We start from the raw sequence: 19,046 nt of genomic DNA, 5'->3' as shown, positions 1-19,046 counted from the left end.
CTGTTGTTAAGTCACTAAAAGTCCCCATTAACAACTATCACCCTCCCAGCCTGATTGTTATCACTGTTATTCCCTTAAGGAAAGATTCTGCAAAGTCATAGATTGGTGAAGGAACATTGTTATAAATTGTTTGGGTGGTCAGAGATTGCAGTCTCCAAGCTGCAAATGACCCCGATGCAATTGAGAATCGGTCCTTTCAGATATCTAAGGTACATTTAAGTTAAAAAACCTGAACCATTAACTCTATCTTTTCCTTCACAGATGCTGCCAGATCTGTTGAGCTTTTCCAGCAACTTTGTTTTTGCTCTTGATTTACAGCATCCACAGTTCTTTCAGTTTTTATGTCAACATGCCCATCTACCAGTGAATACTAAAAGTTTAATTTGCCACAGAATCTACTGCAGCTAATTTGCGTGTGAAAGAAAGCTCAGAAAGCCCAAGATTTCGGGTGCAACATTTATATGTATTTCAAGTTTTATCTCTAGTTGTGGCTGCGTTGTTGGGACCTTGATGACATCATCGAAATTCCAGTGAGGAGGACAGCGCCAGAGATGAGCAAGAGATAACAAGGTGTAGAGCTGGATGAACACAGTAGGCCAAGCAGCATCAGAGGAGCAGGAAAGCCGACGTTTTGGGCCTAGACCCTTCTTCAGAAATGGGGGAGGGGATGGGGATTCTGAAATAAATAGGGAGAGAAGGGGAGGTGGATAGAAGATGGATGGAGGAGAAGATAGGTGGAGAGGAGACAGACAGGTCAAAAAGGCGGGGATGGAGCCAGTAAAGGCGAGTGTAGGTGGGGAGTTAGGAAGGGGATAGGTCAGTCCAGGGAGGACGGACAGATCAAGGGGGCGGGATGAGGTTAGTAGGTAGGAGATGGGGGTGGGGCTTGAGGTGGGAGGAGGGGATAGGTGGGAGGAAGGACAGGTCAGGGAGGCGGGGACCAGCTGGGCTGGTTTTGGGATGCGGTAGGGGGAGGGGAGATTTTGAAGCTTGTGAAGTCCACATTGATACCATTGGACTGCAGGGTTCCCAAGTGAAATATGAGGTGCTGTTCCTGCAACCTTCGGGTGGCATCGTTGTGGCACTGCAGGAGGCCCAGGATGGACACGTCGTCTGAGGAATGGGAGGGGGAGTTGAAATGGTTCGCAACTGGGAGGTGCAGTTGTTTAGTGCGAACCGAGCGTAGGTGTTCCGCAAAGCGTCCCCAAGCCTCCGCTTGGTTTCCCCGATATAGAGGAGGCCACAACGGGAACAGCGACATAGTTTACCACATTAGCAGATGTGCAGGTGAACATCTGCTGGATGTGGAAAGTCTTCTTGGGGCCTGGGATGGGGGTGCGGTGTAGGGGCAGATGTAGCACTTCCTGCAGTTGCAGGGAAAAGTGGCGGGTATGGTGGGGCTGGAGGGGAGTGTGGAGCGGACGAGGGAGTCACGGAGAAGAGTGGTCCCTCCGGAAAGCAGATAAGGGTGGGGAGGGAAAGATGTCTTTGGTGGTGGGGTCGGTGATGAGCAAATTCTTACTTTGAACATGAGCCAGCAGAATGCTCTGAAATCCTCAGTACTGAGTGCTAGATTGGCAGGTGGAGGGGATGGAGATTTTAGCAAAGGATGCCCAGCAATGTCTCCTCCAGGAACAAAAACAAAGTTGATGGAAAAGCTCAGCAGGTCTGGCAGCATCTGTGAAGGAAAAAACAATTAACGTTTCAGGTCCAGTGACCTCAGATCCTTTGGTAGCTGGGAAAATGTCAGTTTATATGCAGAAAAAAAAGGGGAGGGGGTTGGGGTAGGGAGTAAACAATAAGATAGAGCCTAAAGAGAGAGAGGAGCAGTTGGACAGACAAAGAGTTGATAATGATCAGGCTGGGAGGGTGAATAGTTGTTAATGGGGACTATTAGTGACTAATAACAGGTGGCATGTAATGGCAGGCTATGTGATAACAAGGCCTGGTGTGTGGTGTAGGGGGCTAGGACATGGGAGAGTTTAGGCCCCAAAATTATTGAACTCGATATTGAATCCCGAGGGATGCAGGGTTCCCAAGCGGAAAATGAGGTGCTGTTCTTCCAGCTTGTGTTGAGTTTCGCTAGAACACTGCAGCAAGCCTGAGACAGACATGTTGGTCAGGGAACAGGGTAGTGTATTAAAGTGGCAGGCAACTGGTAGTTCAGGGTCTTTTTTGCGAGCAGAACGTAGATGTTCTGCTAAGCAGTCACCCAGGCTACACTTCCTCCAGTACAGACTCAGGCTTTCCTCTTGACAGGTTGCACTGACTCTGTTTTGAATGTGTTCTTGCTTTTATGTTGCGGTGTCCCTTAGACCTTAATCAATTGTGAGCGAGCATAAGTTAGAGACTTTTACCTTCTGCGAAATTTGCTTAGATAAACATTTTGACGACTCAAACAATTAATACACAAGGGCACATCGCAATAGCAAATTCAAAATTGATATAGCTAACACATTTTCTTACAGCTCCAGTAGTTCAAAATTTAACACCCCTAGAACCCACATCTTATTTGGCAAATTTTCTTCCCAGTTCCTCTCAATAGATCACCAAATTTTAACCTCATTCAACTCATTTCCTTGGCCATGTTCCAGCTTTGACTTTTCCACGTTTCAGTGGACGTCTTGCTATTTCATGGACATTCTCAGTCCATTATCTCATTTCACTTTCTCGAACTAGACCCTGTACCCTTTCTCCTCTTGTTTGGCTCAAAATCAATATTTTCTCAGAAATGGTGTGTTCTGGTCAACATTTTTACATATCTGATTATTTATATTTCTATAAATCATTTAAACTATATACTTAATGGTCAAATCAAATCAAAAAATTATTTTCACAAAATAAATTAGACTTGCAAGAATCCAACGTATTTGGAGGCATTGGGAAAACGAACATTTTTGACAATTGTTATACTTCCCATACTTTCACCCATGGGCTCACCGTGGATGTTTTAGTATTCACTACCTGTCAGAAATTTAAGAATTGAAAGTGAATAGGCAGTGGAGTATTCTGTTGCAATTATGTCTATGTTTCTGGCCTGCATTTTCACACTGGTTGGGAATAGTTAGGATTAAAACTGGTCTTTTGCACTTCGTGCTTTGACTTTAATTGAAGTCAATGATTCATACAATATTATCTTTTTGTATTTTCTTCACTAACCATCTGAAATGAATCAAACTTTAACTCTACTGCAGCATTTGGTATAAAGAGTTCTGTCAGAGGGACCAACTTCTTATTACAAAATATTTTAGTTTCAGGTCCATGCACATATTTTAGTTTCAGGTCCATGTAACTGGATAATTGCATTAAATCAATACATAATCTGGAAACTTGGAAATTGCTGACAGGTGAAAAAGGAAGCTTTTGCACATCATTCTTTAGTCTATTGTGATGGAACAACACTGCAAATAAGCTAATTTTACACATGTATTGAAGTGCAAGGCAGTGAAACTTTATCTGATTCAATTAGTATTTGGTCATCAATTGTTGAACCGGATCCTTAGTGTTTTGTGTTGTTAAAGTCACTTCAACTGTTATTCTGAGGGTTGTATTTCCATTAATTGCTGGAATTTGGTTATGTTATGGTTGGCCTTCTCAAGTGCACAAAGTCCAAATATTTTACCATTTCAGCCCCTGTTTCTGCCAAGATCACTCCCAATTCATCAGCGGTACATCTTGGAGGAACAGCACATTCTTGCTGCATTACAATGGGGCCAACATCGAACCTAAAGGCACAAAACATCAGTCACCCACACAACTACCAACAGACATGATCTCTTTGCATATCATATTACTTGTATGTGACAGCTCCTAGTTAATCAGCTGGAATAGGTATATTCTGGCACATACAAGAGACTGCGGTGGTGGCCAAAATGTCACCCATCACCTGCAGAGCAGCTTGTGTCCCATTTCCCCTCCCTCAAGAAAACCTGCCAAAATGATTTTCAAAGGAGAGTCATATTGGAGCGAAAACATTAACTCTGTATCGCTCTCCAGATACACTGCCTGAGCTGCTGAGTTTTTCCAACAATTTCTGTTTCTGTTACTGTTACTGTTGAATTAAGACAGGGCTTCATCACACTGTAGGACCTTAGAGGAAGAATCCTGCCAAGAGCTGCCAGACAATCAAAGGCCAGCAGCACAGTATTGTTACCCGTGGAGCAGAGGCTGATCCTAACACTGCACCCACCCGAGACCCAGGATCAGGTCAGAGATGAGTGATGACAAGACATGGTTGTGTGGGAGGCAGTCTGTTAGCAGGGGCAGGGGAATGATTGTCAATGGACAATGGACAATCCTCAATCCCAAAGCCAGCCCACTTGATCAGACACTGAGTGCCTTTGTGTAAGTGCTTTCCTCCTTGCCAACCACCTCACCAGGATTTCAGGCTATGTCCATGGTAAGACCCCATCCGCAGTTAAATGAACATCAGCATTGGCAGGATGAGACCTTTGAGGGAACATTTAATGCCCATTTAAGGGCCTCAATTGGCAGCAGGGTGGGCAAAAGGGCATTCTCCAATCCAATTAAGTGAACCCCCAACAACAAATTGGACTCAGGAAAGACATCAAACTCTGCCCTATGTGTGGACTTGGAAGTTAGTTGGGAAAAAAGATGGTTTAATACTGTACAAAACTAATCAAGACGGGTGCTGACAAGACTGGGGGCAGTTTACTGTTGAAAGGTACAGTTCACAGCAGAAGACTGTTCTGAGGCCCAGCATCACAGACATCCACAAGGATCTTCTTGGCTGGAGACTTTCCCTTAAGATTAAATAAATCAGGTAAACGCTCCATCATAAAACAAATGATTTGGTCTCTGAGGAAGAAGCTCACGTGGGCAAAAACAGCATTTTCTAATTTGACACCAAGGTGGATTGAAATCTCAAACGTGAATATGTTTGTGTGTAGTAAAGCACTGACAAAACCTAACTTGAAGCTATGCTAATAACTTATTAGCAAATTGTTATTTATGTAATCTTTCTGAATTGACGTGCACAAGAATGATAAAGTAAGGGATAGAAGAAAACTATCTGCTGAAATTGTGGCAAGGCACTGAAATACTGACATTAAAGCAAAGGGACCATTTTCGAAATTATGCTGAGACAGCCGAGTTACAGCAGAGCATGAAGGACATGGACATATTTAGGCATTATTCAGTGTTAGCATATGCAGTTATAACACAAATGTTGAGGTACTAAAAGTAAAACTACACATTCATAGGTTTTCTCCTATTTTCAAAGAGCAAAATGAAAGTTTCAATGAAGTTTGAATGTTTGGGAGCCACGTAACCCCCCCCCAACTATAAGCAAATCGACAGTTTATTGAACCATGTGGTATCTGTGTTCAGGCATAACATATGCAATAAGATATAATCTTCAACATATTACAGGATGATCTCAGTGACTACAACAGAGTAAGAGTAAACATAAGAAATTGGGAAAGGCCATTCACCACTAAGCCATTCAATACAAGCTCAACTGATTGAAATGTGATCTTAACTTCATTTTCCTATTGCTTGGACTGATTGCATGAGTTCCTTTTGCAAGGAAGTGTTTTAAATGTTTAATTTGTGTAAATCTAATTTAACTGTATTTAGTTTGTAGTTGGTATTAAAGTGCACTCTACAGTTTAAATTCATGTGGTTGAGAGCTTGGAACATGTTTATTTTCAAGGGTTCCATTGAAAGAGCAACCAAATTAAGAACAGGCTAAAACTGGCTTCTTGTCAACTAATTCAGATGGGCCCTTTATGTTGGGCCGATGTTGCTATGAAGTAGCCAACTAAGTGCAATTTAGCACTCGAGAATATGACTTATGCTCTGTGCTCCAGGAGGCAGTTACATGCTTTAGATGAGGTCACTCAAACTTGTTCTGCAATCAAGGACAGGAAGAAGCTTACAAGTGAAACAATAATGGGAACCAAGGAGCAGCTCTCAAGAAGAAATGTCTCTGCTTTTGTCCAACAGTTGCAACATTATTGCAAGCCGTCTGGGTGAGAGCAGGGACTACAGGGAAGATGGGCGAACTGACCACGACACCACGAGCCATCGAAGTGGGGGTGGGGGGAGAAAGAAACAGGAACATAGTAGTTGCAGGATCAGTATAATTAGGGGGAATAGACACTATTCCCTGCAGCTGTAAGCAAGAGTCCCAAAGGCTGTGTTGCCTGCCAGGGTGAAGAACACCTCATCAGGCTTGGGAAGGAAGTTGGTGAGGAAGGGGAGGGATCCAGTTGTCATTGTCCACATTGGAACTGACGACATTGAAGGACTAAAAAAGAGATTCTGCCTAAAGATTTTTGAACTGTTAACACCTAAACTAATAAGCAGAATCACCATGGTTACATTATACATTAACAATCAGGAAGAAGGAACTGAAGGCTTTGTTGCTACGTTTGCAGGCACACAAAAACAGCTGGATGGACAGGTAGTATTGAGGAAGCAGGGAAGCTGCAGAAGGAATTGAACAGACTAGGATAGTACACAAAGAATTGGTGGATGGAATACAATGTGGGAAAGCATGAGATTATGCACTTTGGTAGGAAGAATAGAGACACTGACTACTTTATAAATGGGGAAAGGCTTCAGAAATCTGAAGCGCAAAGGGACTTAGGAGTCAGAGTTCATGATTCTCTTAAGGTTAATGTGCAGGTTCAGTTGGCTGTTAGGAAGGCAAATGCAATATTAGCATTTATTTTGAGAGGGCACAGTAGGGATGTACTGCTGAGACTGTACAAGGTTCTGGTCAGACCGCATTTGGAATAACGATGTGGAGGGGCCGGTGTTGGACTAGAGTGGACAAAGTCAGAAGTCACAACGCCAGGTTATGGTGCAACAGATTTGTTTGAAATTACACAAGCTTTCGGACTGCAGCCCCTTCGTTCGGTATAGTGAGAGAGCAGAGCACAAAGACACAGAGTTTGTAGGCAGACAGATCAAAAGATCATAGAACTGGAATGAATGGAGTGTCAGATAATAGGTCACCTGCAGGCGACCAAGAGTGTTAGATGGTGAGTAAAGTGTTTATAAAGTCAATGTCAGTGCTGTGCTGTCATGACAATCATGCAGAGTGATAGGAATGTACAAAAGGTGACATCTCTGGTCAGACACGGAAATGTAGGTATGAGACCTTGTCCAGAATCTGTCTCGGAGTTATAACCTGGAAGCAGACTGGTTTTATTCGGAAAGCAGGCATTTATAAAATGTCACACTGACTGACTGTGACTACAGACAGACAGACAGAGCGCGCGGGAGCAAGACAGGCAGACAGGGCGTGCAAGATGGAGTGAGAGCGTGTGCGACAGCCAGAGAGAGGGCCAGAGAGAGAGACGTTACAAAGAACAAAGAACAAAGAACAAAGAACAAAGAACAAAGAAAATTACAGCACAGGAACAGGCCCTTCGGCCCTCCAAGCCTGTGCCGATCCTGTTCTTTCATCTAAACCTGTCGCCTATTTTCCAAGGATCTGTATCCCTCTGCTCCCTGCCCATTCATGTAGCTGTCCAGATACATCTTAAATGACACTATCGTGCCCGCCGCTACCATCTCCGCTGGCAACACGTACCAGGCACCCACCACCCTCTGCGTAAAGAACTTTCCACGCATATCTCCTTTAAACTTTTCCCCTCTCACCTTGAAATCGTGACCTCTGGTAATTGAGTCTCCCACGCTGGGAAAAAGCTTCTTTGTATCCACCCTGTCTATATCTCTCATGATTTTGTAGACCTCAATCAGGTCCCCCTTCAACCTCCGTCTTTCTAATGTAAATAATCCTAACCTACACAACCTCTCTTCATAGCTAGCACCCTCCAGACCAGGCAACATCCTGGTGAACCTCCTCTGCACCCTATCCAAAGCATCCCCATCCTTTTGGTAATGTGGCAACCAGAACTGTACGCAGTATTCCAAAGTCCTATGCAACTATAACATGGCCTGCCAACTCTTGTACTCAATACCCCATCTGATGAATGAAAGCATGCCGTATGCCTTCTTGACCACTCTATCGACCTGCGTTGCCACCTTCAGGGTACAATAGACCTGAACACCCAGATCTCTCTGTGTATCAATTTTCCCCAGGGCTTTTCCATTTACTGTATAGTTCGCTCTTGAATTGGATCTTCCAAAATGCATCACCTCGCATTTGCCTGGATTGAACTCCATCTGCCATTTCTCTGCCCAACTCTCCAATCTATCTATATTCTGCTGCATTCTCCGACAGTCCCCTTCACTATCTGCTACTCCACCAATCTTAGTGTCATCTGAAAACTTGCTAATCAGACCATCTATACCTTCCTCCAGATCATTTATGTATATCACAAACAGTGGTCCCAACACGGATCCCTGTGGAACACCACTGGTCACAGTTCTCCATTTTGAAAAACTCCCTTCCACTACAACTCTGTCTCCTGTTGCCCAGCCAGTTCTCTATCCATCCAGCTAGTACACCCTGGACCCCACGCGACTTCACTTTCTCCATCAGCCTACCATGGGGCATCTTATCAAGCGCCTTACTGAAGTCCACGTATATGACATCTACAGCCTTTCCCTCATCTACCAACTTTGTCACTTCCTCAAAGAATTCTATCAAGTTGGTAAGACATGACCTTCCCTGCACGAAACCATGCTGCCTATCACTAATAAGCCCATTTTCTTCCAAATGTAAATAGATCCTATCCCTCAGTATCTTCTCCAGCAGATTCTCCACCACTGACATCAGGCTCACCGGTCTATAATTACCTGGCTTATCCTTGCTACCCTTCTTAAACAAGGGGACAACATTAGCAATTCTCCAGTCCTCCGGGACCTCACCTGTGCTCAAGGATGCTACAAAGATATCTGTTAAGACCCCAGCTATTTCCTCTCTCGCTTCCCTCAGTAACCTGGGATAGATCCCATCCGGACCTGGGGACTTGTCCACCCTAATGCCTTTTGGAATACCCAACACATACCCCCTCCTTATGCCGACTTGACCTAGAGTAATCAAACATCTATCCTTAACCTCAACATCCGTCATGTCCCTCTCCTCGGTGAATACCGATGCAAAATACTCATTAAGAATCTGACTCATTTTCTGACTCCTCGCATAACTTCCCCCCTTTGTCCTGGAGTGAGCCAACCCTTTCTCTAGTTACCCTCTTGCTCATTATGTACAAATAAAAGGCTTTGGGATTTTCCTTAACCCTGTTTGCTAAAGATATTTCATGACCCCTTTTAGCCCTCTTAATTCCTCATTTCAGATTGGTCCTACTTTCCCAATATTATTCCAAAGCTTCCTCTGTTTTCAGTCGCCTAGACCTTATGTATGCTTCCTTTTTCCTCTTTGTTAGTCTCACAATTTCACTGTCATCCATGGTTCCCTAATCTTGCCCTTTCAATCCCTCATTTTCACAGGGACATGTCTGTCCTGCACTCTAATCAACCTCTCTTTAAAAGCCTCCCACATATCAAATGTGGATTTACCCTCAAACAGCTGCTCCCAATCCACATTCCCCAGCTCTTGCCAAATTTTGCTTTAGTTGGCCTTCCCCCAATTTAGCACTCTTCCTTTAGGACAACTCTCGTCTTTGTCCATGAAAATTCTAAAACTTACGGAATTGTGATCACTATTCCCAAAGTAATCCCCTACTGAAACTTCAACCACCTGCCCAGGCTCAATTTCCAACACCAGGTCCAGTATGGCACCTTCCCGAGTTGGACTATTTACATACTGCTCTATAAAACCCTCCTGGATACTCCTTACAAATTCTGCTCCATCTAAACCCCCTAACACTAAGTGAATCCCAGTCAATGTTGGGAAAATTAAAATCTCCCATCACCACCACCCTGTTGCTCCTACATCTTTCCATAATCTGTCTACATATTTGTACCTCTATCTCACGCTCGCTGTTGGGAGGCCTGTAGTACAGCCCCAACATTGTTACCACACCCTTCCTATTTCTGAGCTTTGCCCATATTGCCTCACTGCTCGAGTCCTCCACAGTACCCTCCTTCAGCACAGCTGTGATATCCTCTTTGACCAGTAATGCAACTCCTCCACCCCCTTCACCTCCCTCTCCATCCTGCCTGAAGCATCTATATCCTGGGATATCTAGTTGCCAATCTTGCCCTTCCCTCAACCATGTCTCAGTAATAGCAATAACATCATACTCCCAGGTACAAATCCAAGCCCTAAGTTCATCTGCCTTACCTATTATACTTCGCGCATTAAAACAAATGCACCTCAAACCACCTGTCCCTTTGCGTTCATCATCTGCTCTCTGCCTACTCTTCCCCTTAGTCACACTGACTTCATTATCTAGTTCCTTACAGGCTTTAGTTACTGCCTCCTTACTGTCCACAAACCTCCTCATTTGGTTCCCATCCCCCCGCCACATTAATTTAAACCCTCCCCAACAGCGTTGCAAAAGCACCCCCAAGGACTTTGGTTCCAGTCCTGCCCAGGCGTAGACCGTCTGATTTGTAATAGTCCCACCTCCCCCAGAACCGGTCCCAATGTCCCAAAAATCTGAACCCCTCCCTCCTGCACCATCTCTCAAGCCACTCATTTATCCTGCCTACTCTTTCATTTCTATTCTGACTAGCACACGGCACTGGTAGCAATCCTGAGATTACTACCTCTGAGGTCCTACTTTTTAACTTGGCTCCTAACTCCCTAAATTCTGCTTGTAGGACCTCATCCCGTTTATTACCTATATCATTGGTGCCTACATGCACCACGACAGCTGGCTGTTCACCCTCCCCCATCAGAATGTCCTGCATTCGATCTGAGACATCACTGACCCGTGCACCTGGGAGGCAACATACCATTCGGGAATCTCGTTTTTGACCACAGAACCGCCTGTCTACTGCTCTTACAATCGAATCCCCTATGACTATAGCCCTTCCACTCTTTTTCCCGCCCTTCTGTACAGCAGAGCCAGCCATGGTGCCATGAAGCTGGCTACTGCTGCCTTCCCCTGGTGAGCCATCTTCCCCAACAGTATCCAAAATGGTATACCTGTTTTGGAGGGAGATGACCGCAGGGGACACCTGCATTGCCTTCCTGCTTTTTCTCTGCCTTTTGGTCACCCATTCCCTTTCTCCCCCAGCAATCCGAATCTGCGGTCTGACCAATTTGCTAAACGTGCTATCCACGACTTCCTCAGCATCGTTACAGTCAGTGTGGAATCTTATAAGATCATGCTTTCCGAATAAAACCAAACTGCTTCCAGGTTATTACTCTGAGACAGATTCTGAACAAGGCCTCATACCTACAATTCAGTGTCTGACCTGCAATGTCACCTTTTGTATATTCCTATCACTCTGCCCGATTGTCATGCCAGCACAGCACTGACATTGACTTATAAACACTTTACTCACCATCTAACACTCTTGGTCGCCTGCAGAGACTTATTATCTGACGCTGCACTCAGACCATTTGTATGATCTTTTCATCGCTCTGCCTATAAACTCTGTGTCTGTGTGCTCTGCTGTCTCACTGCACCTGACACAAGGGCTGTGCTCGACAGCTTGTGGTTTCAAATAAACCTGGTGGACCGAAACCTGGTGTTGGGTGACTTCTGCATTTGGAATATTCAGAGCTTTGGGCCATATCTAAGGATGGATATCTAGCCTTGGAGCAGACCCAGAGGAGGCTTACAAGAATGATCCAGGGATGAAAGGCTTGTCAAATGAGAAGTAGTTGAGGAATCTGGGTCTGTATTCAATGGAGGTCAAAAAAGTGAAGAGGGGGGCTTTCACTGAAACCTATAGAATATTGAGAGGCTGGAATAGGGTGATTGTGGAGTAAATGTTTCCACTAGTAGGACAGACTAGGATCTGAGGGCACAGCGAAGGGATGACCTTTTGGAGCTGAAATTGGGAGGAATTTCTTCAGCCAAAGTGTGGTGAATCTGTAGAATTCATTGCCACAGAAAGTTGTGGAGGGCAAGTCATTGGGTATATTTAAGACAGGGATGGATAGGCTCTTGATTAGTAAGGGGTTTAAAGGTTACAGGGAGAAGGTAGGAGAATGGGATTGAGAAATGGCTGGTAGAAAGGCAGAGCAGAATCGATGGCCAAATGGCCTAATTCTGCTCCTATAACTTGTGATAATGATCCAAGATAACCACCTGCACAATGGGCAAACTGGCACAGGGCAAGTAATGGGACGGAAACAAAACAAAGCAACTATATGCCAGTTAGCTGAATATCTGAAATTGTTAGAGTCTATTATAAAGGATGGAATAGCAAAGCATTTCAAACAGAGAAAACATGGCTTCATACAGGGGAAGTCATGACTGACAAATTTATTATAATTCTTTGAGGCAGTAACCAGCAGGATAGATAAAGGAGAACCAGTGGATGTAATCTGTTTGGATGTACAAAAGGCATTTGAATAAGGTATTGCACGGAAGGCTGCTTAATCAGATAAGTGCCCATGGTGTTAGGTATAGCATATTAGAATGAATAGTAGATTGGATAACTATTGAAAAACAGAAGATGCCAAGAATTGCAGATGCTGGAGTCAAGAGTCAACACAGTGTGGAGCTGGAGGAACACAGCAGGCCAGGCAGCATCAGAGGAGCAGGAGAAGTTGACGTTATGGATCGGGACCCTTCTTCTGAACTCTTCTGATTTACAATACTGTTATTTACAATATTAATGATTAGAAGGAGGGAAGTGAATGCATTATCGCCAATTTTGTGGCTACCAAAAAATAAGTGTGAAGACAAGTAGTGAGGATGACATAAGGATTCCATAGAAGGATATAGACAGGTTAAATGAGAGGGCAAAAGCTTGGCAGATGGAATATAATGTTGAAAAATGTGAAGTTATGCACTTTAGCAAAAAGAATAGAAGAGTTAAATACTCCTTAAATGGAGAAAGACTGCAGAAAGATGTAACACAGAGGATATGTGGACCTTCTTGCATAGATCACAAAAAGCCAGTATTCAAGTTTGGCGAGTAGTGGGGAAGGCAAACGAAATGTAGGCCTATATTTCAAAGGGAATACAGTATAAAAATTGAGGTCTTACTAAGCTGTACAAGGTACTAGTCAGACTACACCTAGAATACTGTAAACACTTATAGTTCACTTATGTAAGAAAAGATACACTGGCATTGGAGACAGTCCCAGAAAGATCTTCAAGATTGATTCCTGATACGGAAAGACTGTCTTATTAGGAGAGATTGAATAAGCTGAGTTTGAACTCAGTGGAGTTCAGAAGCATTACAGAAGTCCTTATTGAAATATATAAGATTCATAGGGGGCTTGACAGCATAGATGTGGAGAAGTGGTTGCTCCTTGTGGGACAGTCTAGGACCAGATGGCATAATCTCAAAGCATGGGATAACCCATTTGACAGATGAGGAGGATTTCTTTTTCTTTAAGTCCACAGTGAATCCATGGAATTCTTTGTCCCATAGGGCTATTGAGATTGGGTCACTAAGTATATTCAAGGCTGATATGGAGAGATTTTTAATCAGTAAGGGAATAAAAAGGGTTATGGGACACATGCAGGAAGGCGGGGTGGAGGATGATCAGATCAGCCATGATCTCATTGAATGGGGAAGCAGTGTCAAAAATGTGATTTGCCAATTTCCGCTAGTACATCTCATGAATCTCAAAACTCAATTCTCTTGTGAATCAAATGCTGTCAGTCAATTCAGAAATATTAAATAGAATCTTGATGTTAATTGATAATATTACAGTCCAGTATACGTTAGTTGCTGCTTCACATGCCTGATACCTTGTTGGTCGGATCTGTATAATAGTCACCCCTGTCACCTGATCTCCATGAATCAGTGTGTGAAAAATCGGAGCAGGGCCTCTCCACCTGGGAAGGAGACTGGGATGTAGGTTCAATATTCCACTAGAGACAAGGAGAAAGATAGATTTAAAAAATAGGCACTGAATCAGATTTATGCAAATCCTTATAAATCTAGATCAAAAGGGCAGTGAGAAGATATACCTCAGGTGGGTGTTGCAGGGATGATAGGGGAGAGAGAGACACACACAAACAGGGAGGCAGACAAAAACAGGCATTTGAGGTGGCTACAATGCAGGTCATAACATAGCTTTAGATCCAACCTATTATCTTCATATGGATAAGGAGCAAGAGGAGACCATTCAATCACTCAAGTCTGCTCTGCTGTTCAATAAAATCTTGGCTGATCACATTCTGGCCTGAGCTTTATGTTTCTACCTAACCCTGATAACCTTTGGCTCCCTTATTAGTCAAGAATTTGTCTATCTCCACCTCAGAAATATTCAATGACCCTGTATTGACCACGTTCTGGGGAAGAGAGTTCCAAAAACTCACCAGCCTAATAGGAAAGAAATTGTCCTCATTTCCATCAAAAAATACAGCATCTTCCATCTAAAACTGTTCAGCGATTCTAGTGTCCACCCAAAAGGAGAAAAATCCCCCTGTCAAGTCCCCTCAGGATCTAATAATCCTCCATCCTAGGTGTCAGATAGGCGAACCTTCTCTGAACTGCTTCTAATGTAATAAGATTAAAGTACTCTAGATGAAGTCTCATCAACATCCTGTGTAACAGTTGCAAAACATACCTATTTTTACAATCCATTTATATTGCAGTAAAAACAACATTCTATTTGCCTTCCTGATTGCTTGCCGAAACTGCATACTAATTTTTGTGATGCATGCAAAAGGACACCCAGATCCCACCATAACTCGAGTTTTGCATTTCAAATGAGATGACATGTTTCTCTTTTTTCTACCAAATGACAAGGTCTCATACGCACACATACTTCATCTGCCAAACTTTTGCCCACTCACTTAGTCTATTGTTAGAACCCGCACTGACTTTTCATTCTTTTTTAATTCTTTTATTAACTTTGGTTTGGAAATGTGAACTGTGAGCTGAAGATCACTGTTGGACTATGGGCAGAAACTGGTCTTTAAAAAAAAGGAACAAACAAGCTGTTGTTCGTTTGAGGTCAGACCTCACCATTAATTGCAGTTTGGTTCTTGATCAAAACAATTTTACAGACTCCTTCACACCAGGGAAAGTGGTATGTTTAACTAAAAAGCAGATGTTTAGTCATTAACAAAGTCAGTACCCGGAATTGCTGCCATCAAGTCTAGGAGGGAATATAACAGTCAGAGGCAGGGGCTCAAAAGTTTGAACTGGATTTTGGACTGCATTCCTGCAAGGAGGAGTTCAGCTGTTGGTATACAGCGGTATACAAAACTTTGAAAGCTCCATGCCTAACCTCCCATTATCAGTTTCTACTCTTTGAACTTCCAGTAGCCAAGTTATAATTATTGCTGAAATTTCCTCATAGAAACTGAAAAAGCTGACACTGATTGATGTCCTGAGAAAATCAATGAAGAAACATTCATACATGCCCATGGAACAACACATCTTGAAAACAACAGTAATCTGGAGTTTTGTTATTTTCTCTTTTTTTAAATTAATTTCAACTTTGTTTGTTTCTCTGTCTTCTGTGAATTGGGCTGAAAAGGAAGTTTATTGGGTTTAAAATCATAGACAGTAATTAATTACATTGTCGTTTTAATTTTGCTCTACTAATGATACTATATTGTTGATAAACTGTTAAATATTTTGTTTAAGCTACAAGCCCGGTATCAAGAATCGACTATTCACAAAATTTGAGACTGGTTATTCAAAAAGATTTTATTGAAGGTTTTCAAAGGATCCAATTCTACAGCGTTGCAGATGCAAAGGTAAGGAGGCTGATTTGATTTTGCTGACTATCTGCTTCATAACATAATCTACACCACTTTGTATTTTCCTCACATCGCCTTCACAACTTACCTTCATACCTATGTGTACTGTCAGCAAATTTAGCAACCACATCTTAAGTCCCTTCATTCTCGCCACTGAGCTATATTGTAAAAAGCTGAAGTCCGAGCATTGATCCCCATGGCGCTCCACTTGTCACGTCTTCCACTTCAGGTACGAACTCTCATATGACAAAAGCCATTTCCAATCATTTATAGAGGAGCACATTTCATAAAAACACAGAATCTGAAGATTCTCCAAAAGAGCACCTCCACCAAGCACATTGTTAAAACTTGTCTAATGTTATTACTGCCAAATAGGTCTTCTATATTCTCAATGCTAACTTTAAAATTCATCATTTTCCTGCCGTTTTATTCTGGAGAATTAAACTATTCCTTCTTTTGTTGAGTGAAAATGCTGCTTTGCATTTTCAACTACAGGGAAATATCAGTGAGAGGGCAAAGAGCTAGAAAGGAGGGTAAATGACAAAATTGTTTGCTAATGGGGGGGATGAGAGACGGACAGCAGAGAAGGTAGTTGAACTATAAATACAAAATCAAAGGAAATCAATCTTGTAAATTCAATCTCAGATTACATTGGTATCTCATTGGTAAGTCTCAAGTTACACATAACAATATTCAGCTTGTGGATGCTACTACTCGAAGAGTCTTTATTGTGGTTGGTCATAATGTACAAGAAAGAATTACTCACTATGGGAATTGCTGTATGAGTGTCTCACTGAGTAGATTCCCAAATGATACAATTATGCCAACGTCAAAATAATCATTTGGTGCGAAGTAAGGCCAATCATGAACTGAAATCTGATTCATCAAGGCATATTTTCTCACAGGGAGTTCAGCTGATTTAGTGGCAGGCAAAGTAACAACTTCCAGCTGTTGTACCAGCATCTTTCCAGTTTTCAAGAATCTACTGAAAAAGAAATTAAATCGTTTCAGTATTGATAATTTCGGTTCCAGAGACCATTTAGACTGATGCAGTACAGAAAGCAGCATTCAAACGATTGAGGAGTCAATGTGGAACAGTGCTAGGGACAGGGAGATGGAGGCAGCTGGAATCTGCACCCACAGAGTAAGAGGCCTGCACTGGGATTAGGTTACATGGGCATAAAAAAAACTGGGCACACATTTGTATTAAAATGTGGTGCTAATTTAGTTTGAGGCTGGTTATTTCCAATCATAATCAGACTGCATAACCTAATGCCCAAACAACAATCCATCCTTGACTCCTCCCCAGGTCTCTGCCATTGAGGCTCCTTCTCTTCCCCACCCCGCACCCTCTCTGAGCCCATCTCTTGATCCTCTCTTATTTCTGATCCTTGATCTTATCTGACCCAAGTTCCTAAGACTCTCTGAACGCTAACCCTTCACCCTACATTTACCTGGACGGATGCAATTTCTCCAGCACTCGCTGAGCAAACTCGTCGGTTCCAAAGAAGAGAATCCTCCAAGGAGGCGCGGTTCGGCCCTGCCGGCGGCCGCACTCTTTCTCCAGGTGAGCGCCTATCCTCCCCGCACAAAACAAGCGATTCACCGTCTTCCCCATGCGAGGGAAGGTCCGGGCTGCAGCCCAGGCCAGGCCCGATGCTGGTCTCCACATTCCCCACGACCCAAAGACACCGAAATCCAGCTCGACCTCAGGCTCCGGCACCGCAAGGCGCCGCCATCTTTACCACAGGGACATCTTCTGATTTCTGGTCCTTTGCTGACGTCCTTCCCTCGCTGCCCTCCGCAGAAGATAAAGGTTCCGGTAAAACGAGAATGGGTTGTGCTGCAATTCCAAGGGCTTCACTTCTGCAGGTGGGGCTTAGACCCAAATAATCAGGTTTAAAGGTAAGGAGACAAGGTGCAGGGCTGGATGAACACAGCAGGCCAAGCAGCATCATAGGAGCAGAGAGGCTGACGTTTCGGGCCTAGACCCTTCATCAGAAAAGGGGGAGGGGAAGGGGGTTCCGAAGTAAATAGGGAGAGAGTGGGAGGCGGATAGAAGATGGATAGAGGAGAGGATAGGTGGAGAGGAAACAAACAGGTCGAAGAGGCGGGGATGGAGCCAGTAAAGGTGAGTGTAGGTGGGGAGTTAGGGAGGGGATAGGTCAGTCCAGGGAGGACGGACAGGTCAAGGGGGCGGGATGAGGTTGGTCGGTAGCCAGGCACTTGGTGTTCACAGTATCAGACCTACTGAGAATTTTCAATTGTTCATAGTCTCCTTACGTGTTTCTGCTGCACATCTAAATGAAGAATTGAAAATTCTCAGTAGGTCTGATACTGTGAACACCAAGTGCTTGCTTTAATAATGTGTTTAATGGATAATGTAAAATCATATCATTGAGCCGAGTCAACAGGGTTTCACTAAAGGGAGACTATGATAAAATGCTTATTCTTTAAAAATGGTACCATTAGATACAAAATGGGTGACTGATAGATGTGTACTTGGATTTTTAAAAGGCATTTGGTGATGTGCCACAGAGAACATTTAAGGGAGACAATAATATTTGGATGTACTGGTTGTGTGGGACTTCTGTTTTGTTGTAAAATAGACCAGTGTGTTTCATCTGCAGTGTTTACTGTTTTTTTTCTGGGTAAGGTTTAGAACATAGAACATAGAACATTACAGCGCAGTACAGGCCCTTCGGCCCTCAATGTTGCACCAACCTGTGAAACCAATCTGAAGCCCATCTAACCTAAACTATTCCATTATCATCCATATGTTTATCCAATGACCACTTAAATGCCCTTAAAGTGGGCGAGTCTACTATTTTTGCAGGCAGGGCATTCCACGCCCTTACTACTCTCTGAGTAAAGAACCTACCTCTGACATCTGTCCTATATCTATCACCCCTCAATTTAAAGCTATGTCCCCTCGTGCTAGCCATCACCATCCGAGGAAAAAGACTCCCACTGTCCACCCTATCTAATCCTCTGATCATCTTGTATGTCTCTATCAAGTCACCTCTTAACCTTCTTCTCTCTAACGAAAACAGCCTCAAATCCCTCAGCCTTTCCACATAAGACCTTCCCTCCATACCAGGCAACATCCTGGTAAATCTCCTCTGCACCCTTTCCAATGCTTCCACATCCGTCCTATAATGCGGCGACCAGAACTGTACGCAATACTCCAAGTATGGCCGCACCAGAGCTTTGTACAACTGCAACATGATCTCATGGCTCCGAAACTCAATCCCTCTACCAATAAAACCTAACACACCATACACCTTCTTAACAACCCTATCAACCTGGGTGGCAACTTTCAGGGATCTATGCACATGGACACCCAGA

At 43.4% G+C, this 19,046-nt stretch overlaps 1 protein-coding gene across 7 annotated transcripts in view; it reads right to left on the bottom strand.

The window, feature by feature from the left end:
* Positions 1 to 17,860, bottom strand: part of mtfmt (mitochondrial methionyl-tRNA formyltransferase) — a 28,736-nt gene extending 10,876 nt beyond the window's left edge. The window contains exons 1-4 of one of the 7 annotated variants that reach the window (XM_020537148.2): positions 17,153 to 17,860; positions 16,465 to 16,683; positions 13,731 to 13,853; positions 3,623 to 3,725 (exon numbers count right to left, since the gene is read on the bottom strand). In XM_020537148.2, coding sequence (XP_020392737.1) covers positions 3,623 to 3,725; positions 13,731 to 13,853; positions 16,465 to 16,683; positions 17,153 to 17,370 — 663 coding nt within the window. In that variant the 5' untranslated portion in view covers positions 17,371 to 17,860. Of the gene's footprint in view, positions 1 to 3,622; positions 3,726 to 13,723; positions 13,854 to 16,464; positions 16,684 to 17,152 lie in introns of all 7 variants that reach the window. The other 6 variants (XM_048616016.1, XM_020537149.2, XM_048616019.1 and 3 more) reach the window with 6 other exon arrangements.
* Positions 17,861 to 19,046: the final 1,186 nt, after the last annotated feature.

The sequence above is a fragment of the Rhincodon typus genome, chromosome 33, assembly GCF_021869965.1.
Source record: "Rhincodon typus isolate 14 chromosome 33, sRhiTyp1.1, whole genome shotgun sequence".
Taxonomy (NCBI): domain Eukaryota; kingdom Metazoa; phylum Chordata; class Chondrichthyes; order Orectolobiformes; family Rhincodontidae; genus Rhincodon; species Rhincodon typus.
Note: the sequence above shows the minus strand (reverse complement) of the source record. Positions and strands in the feature narration are given on the sequence as shown.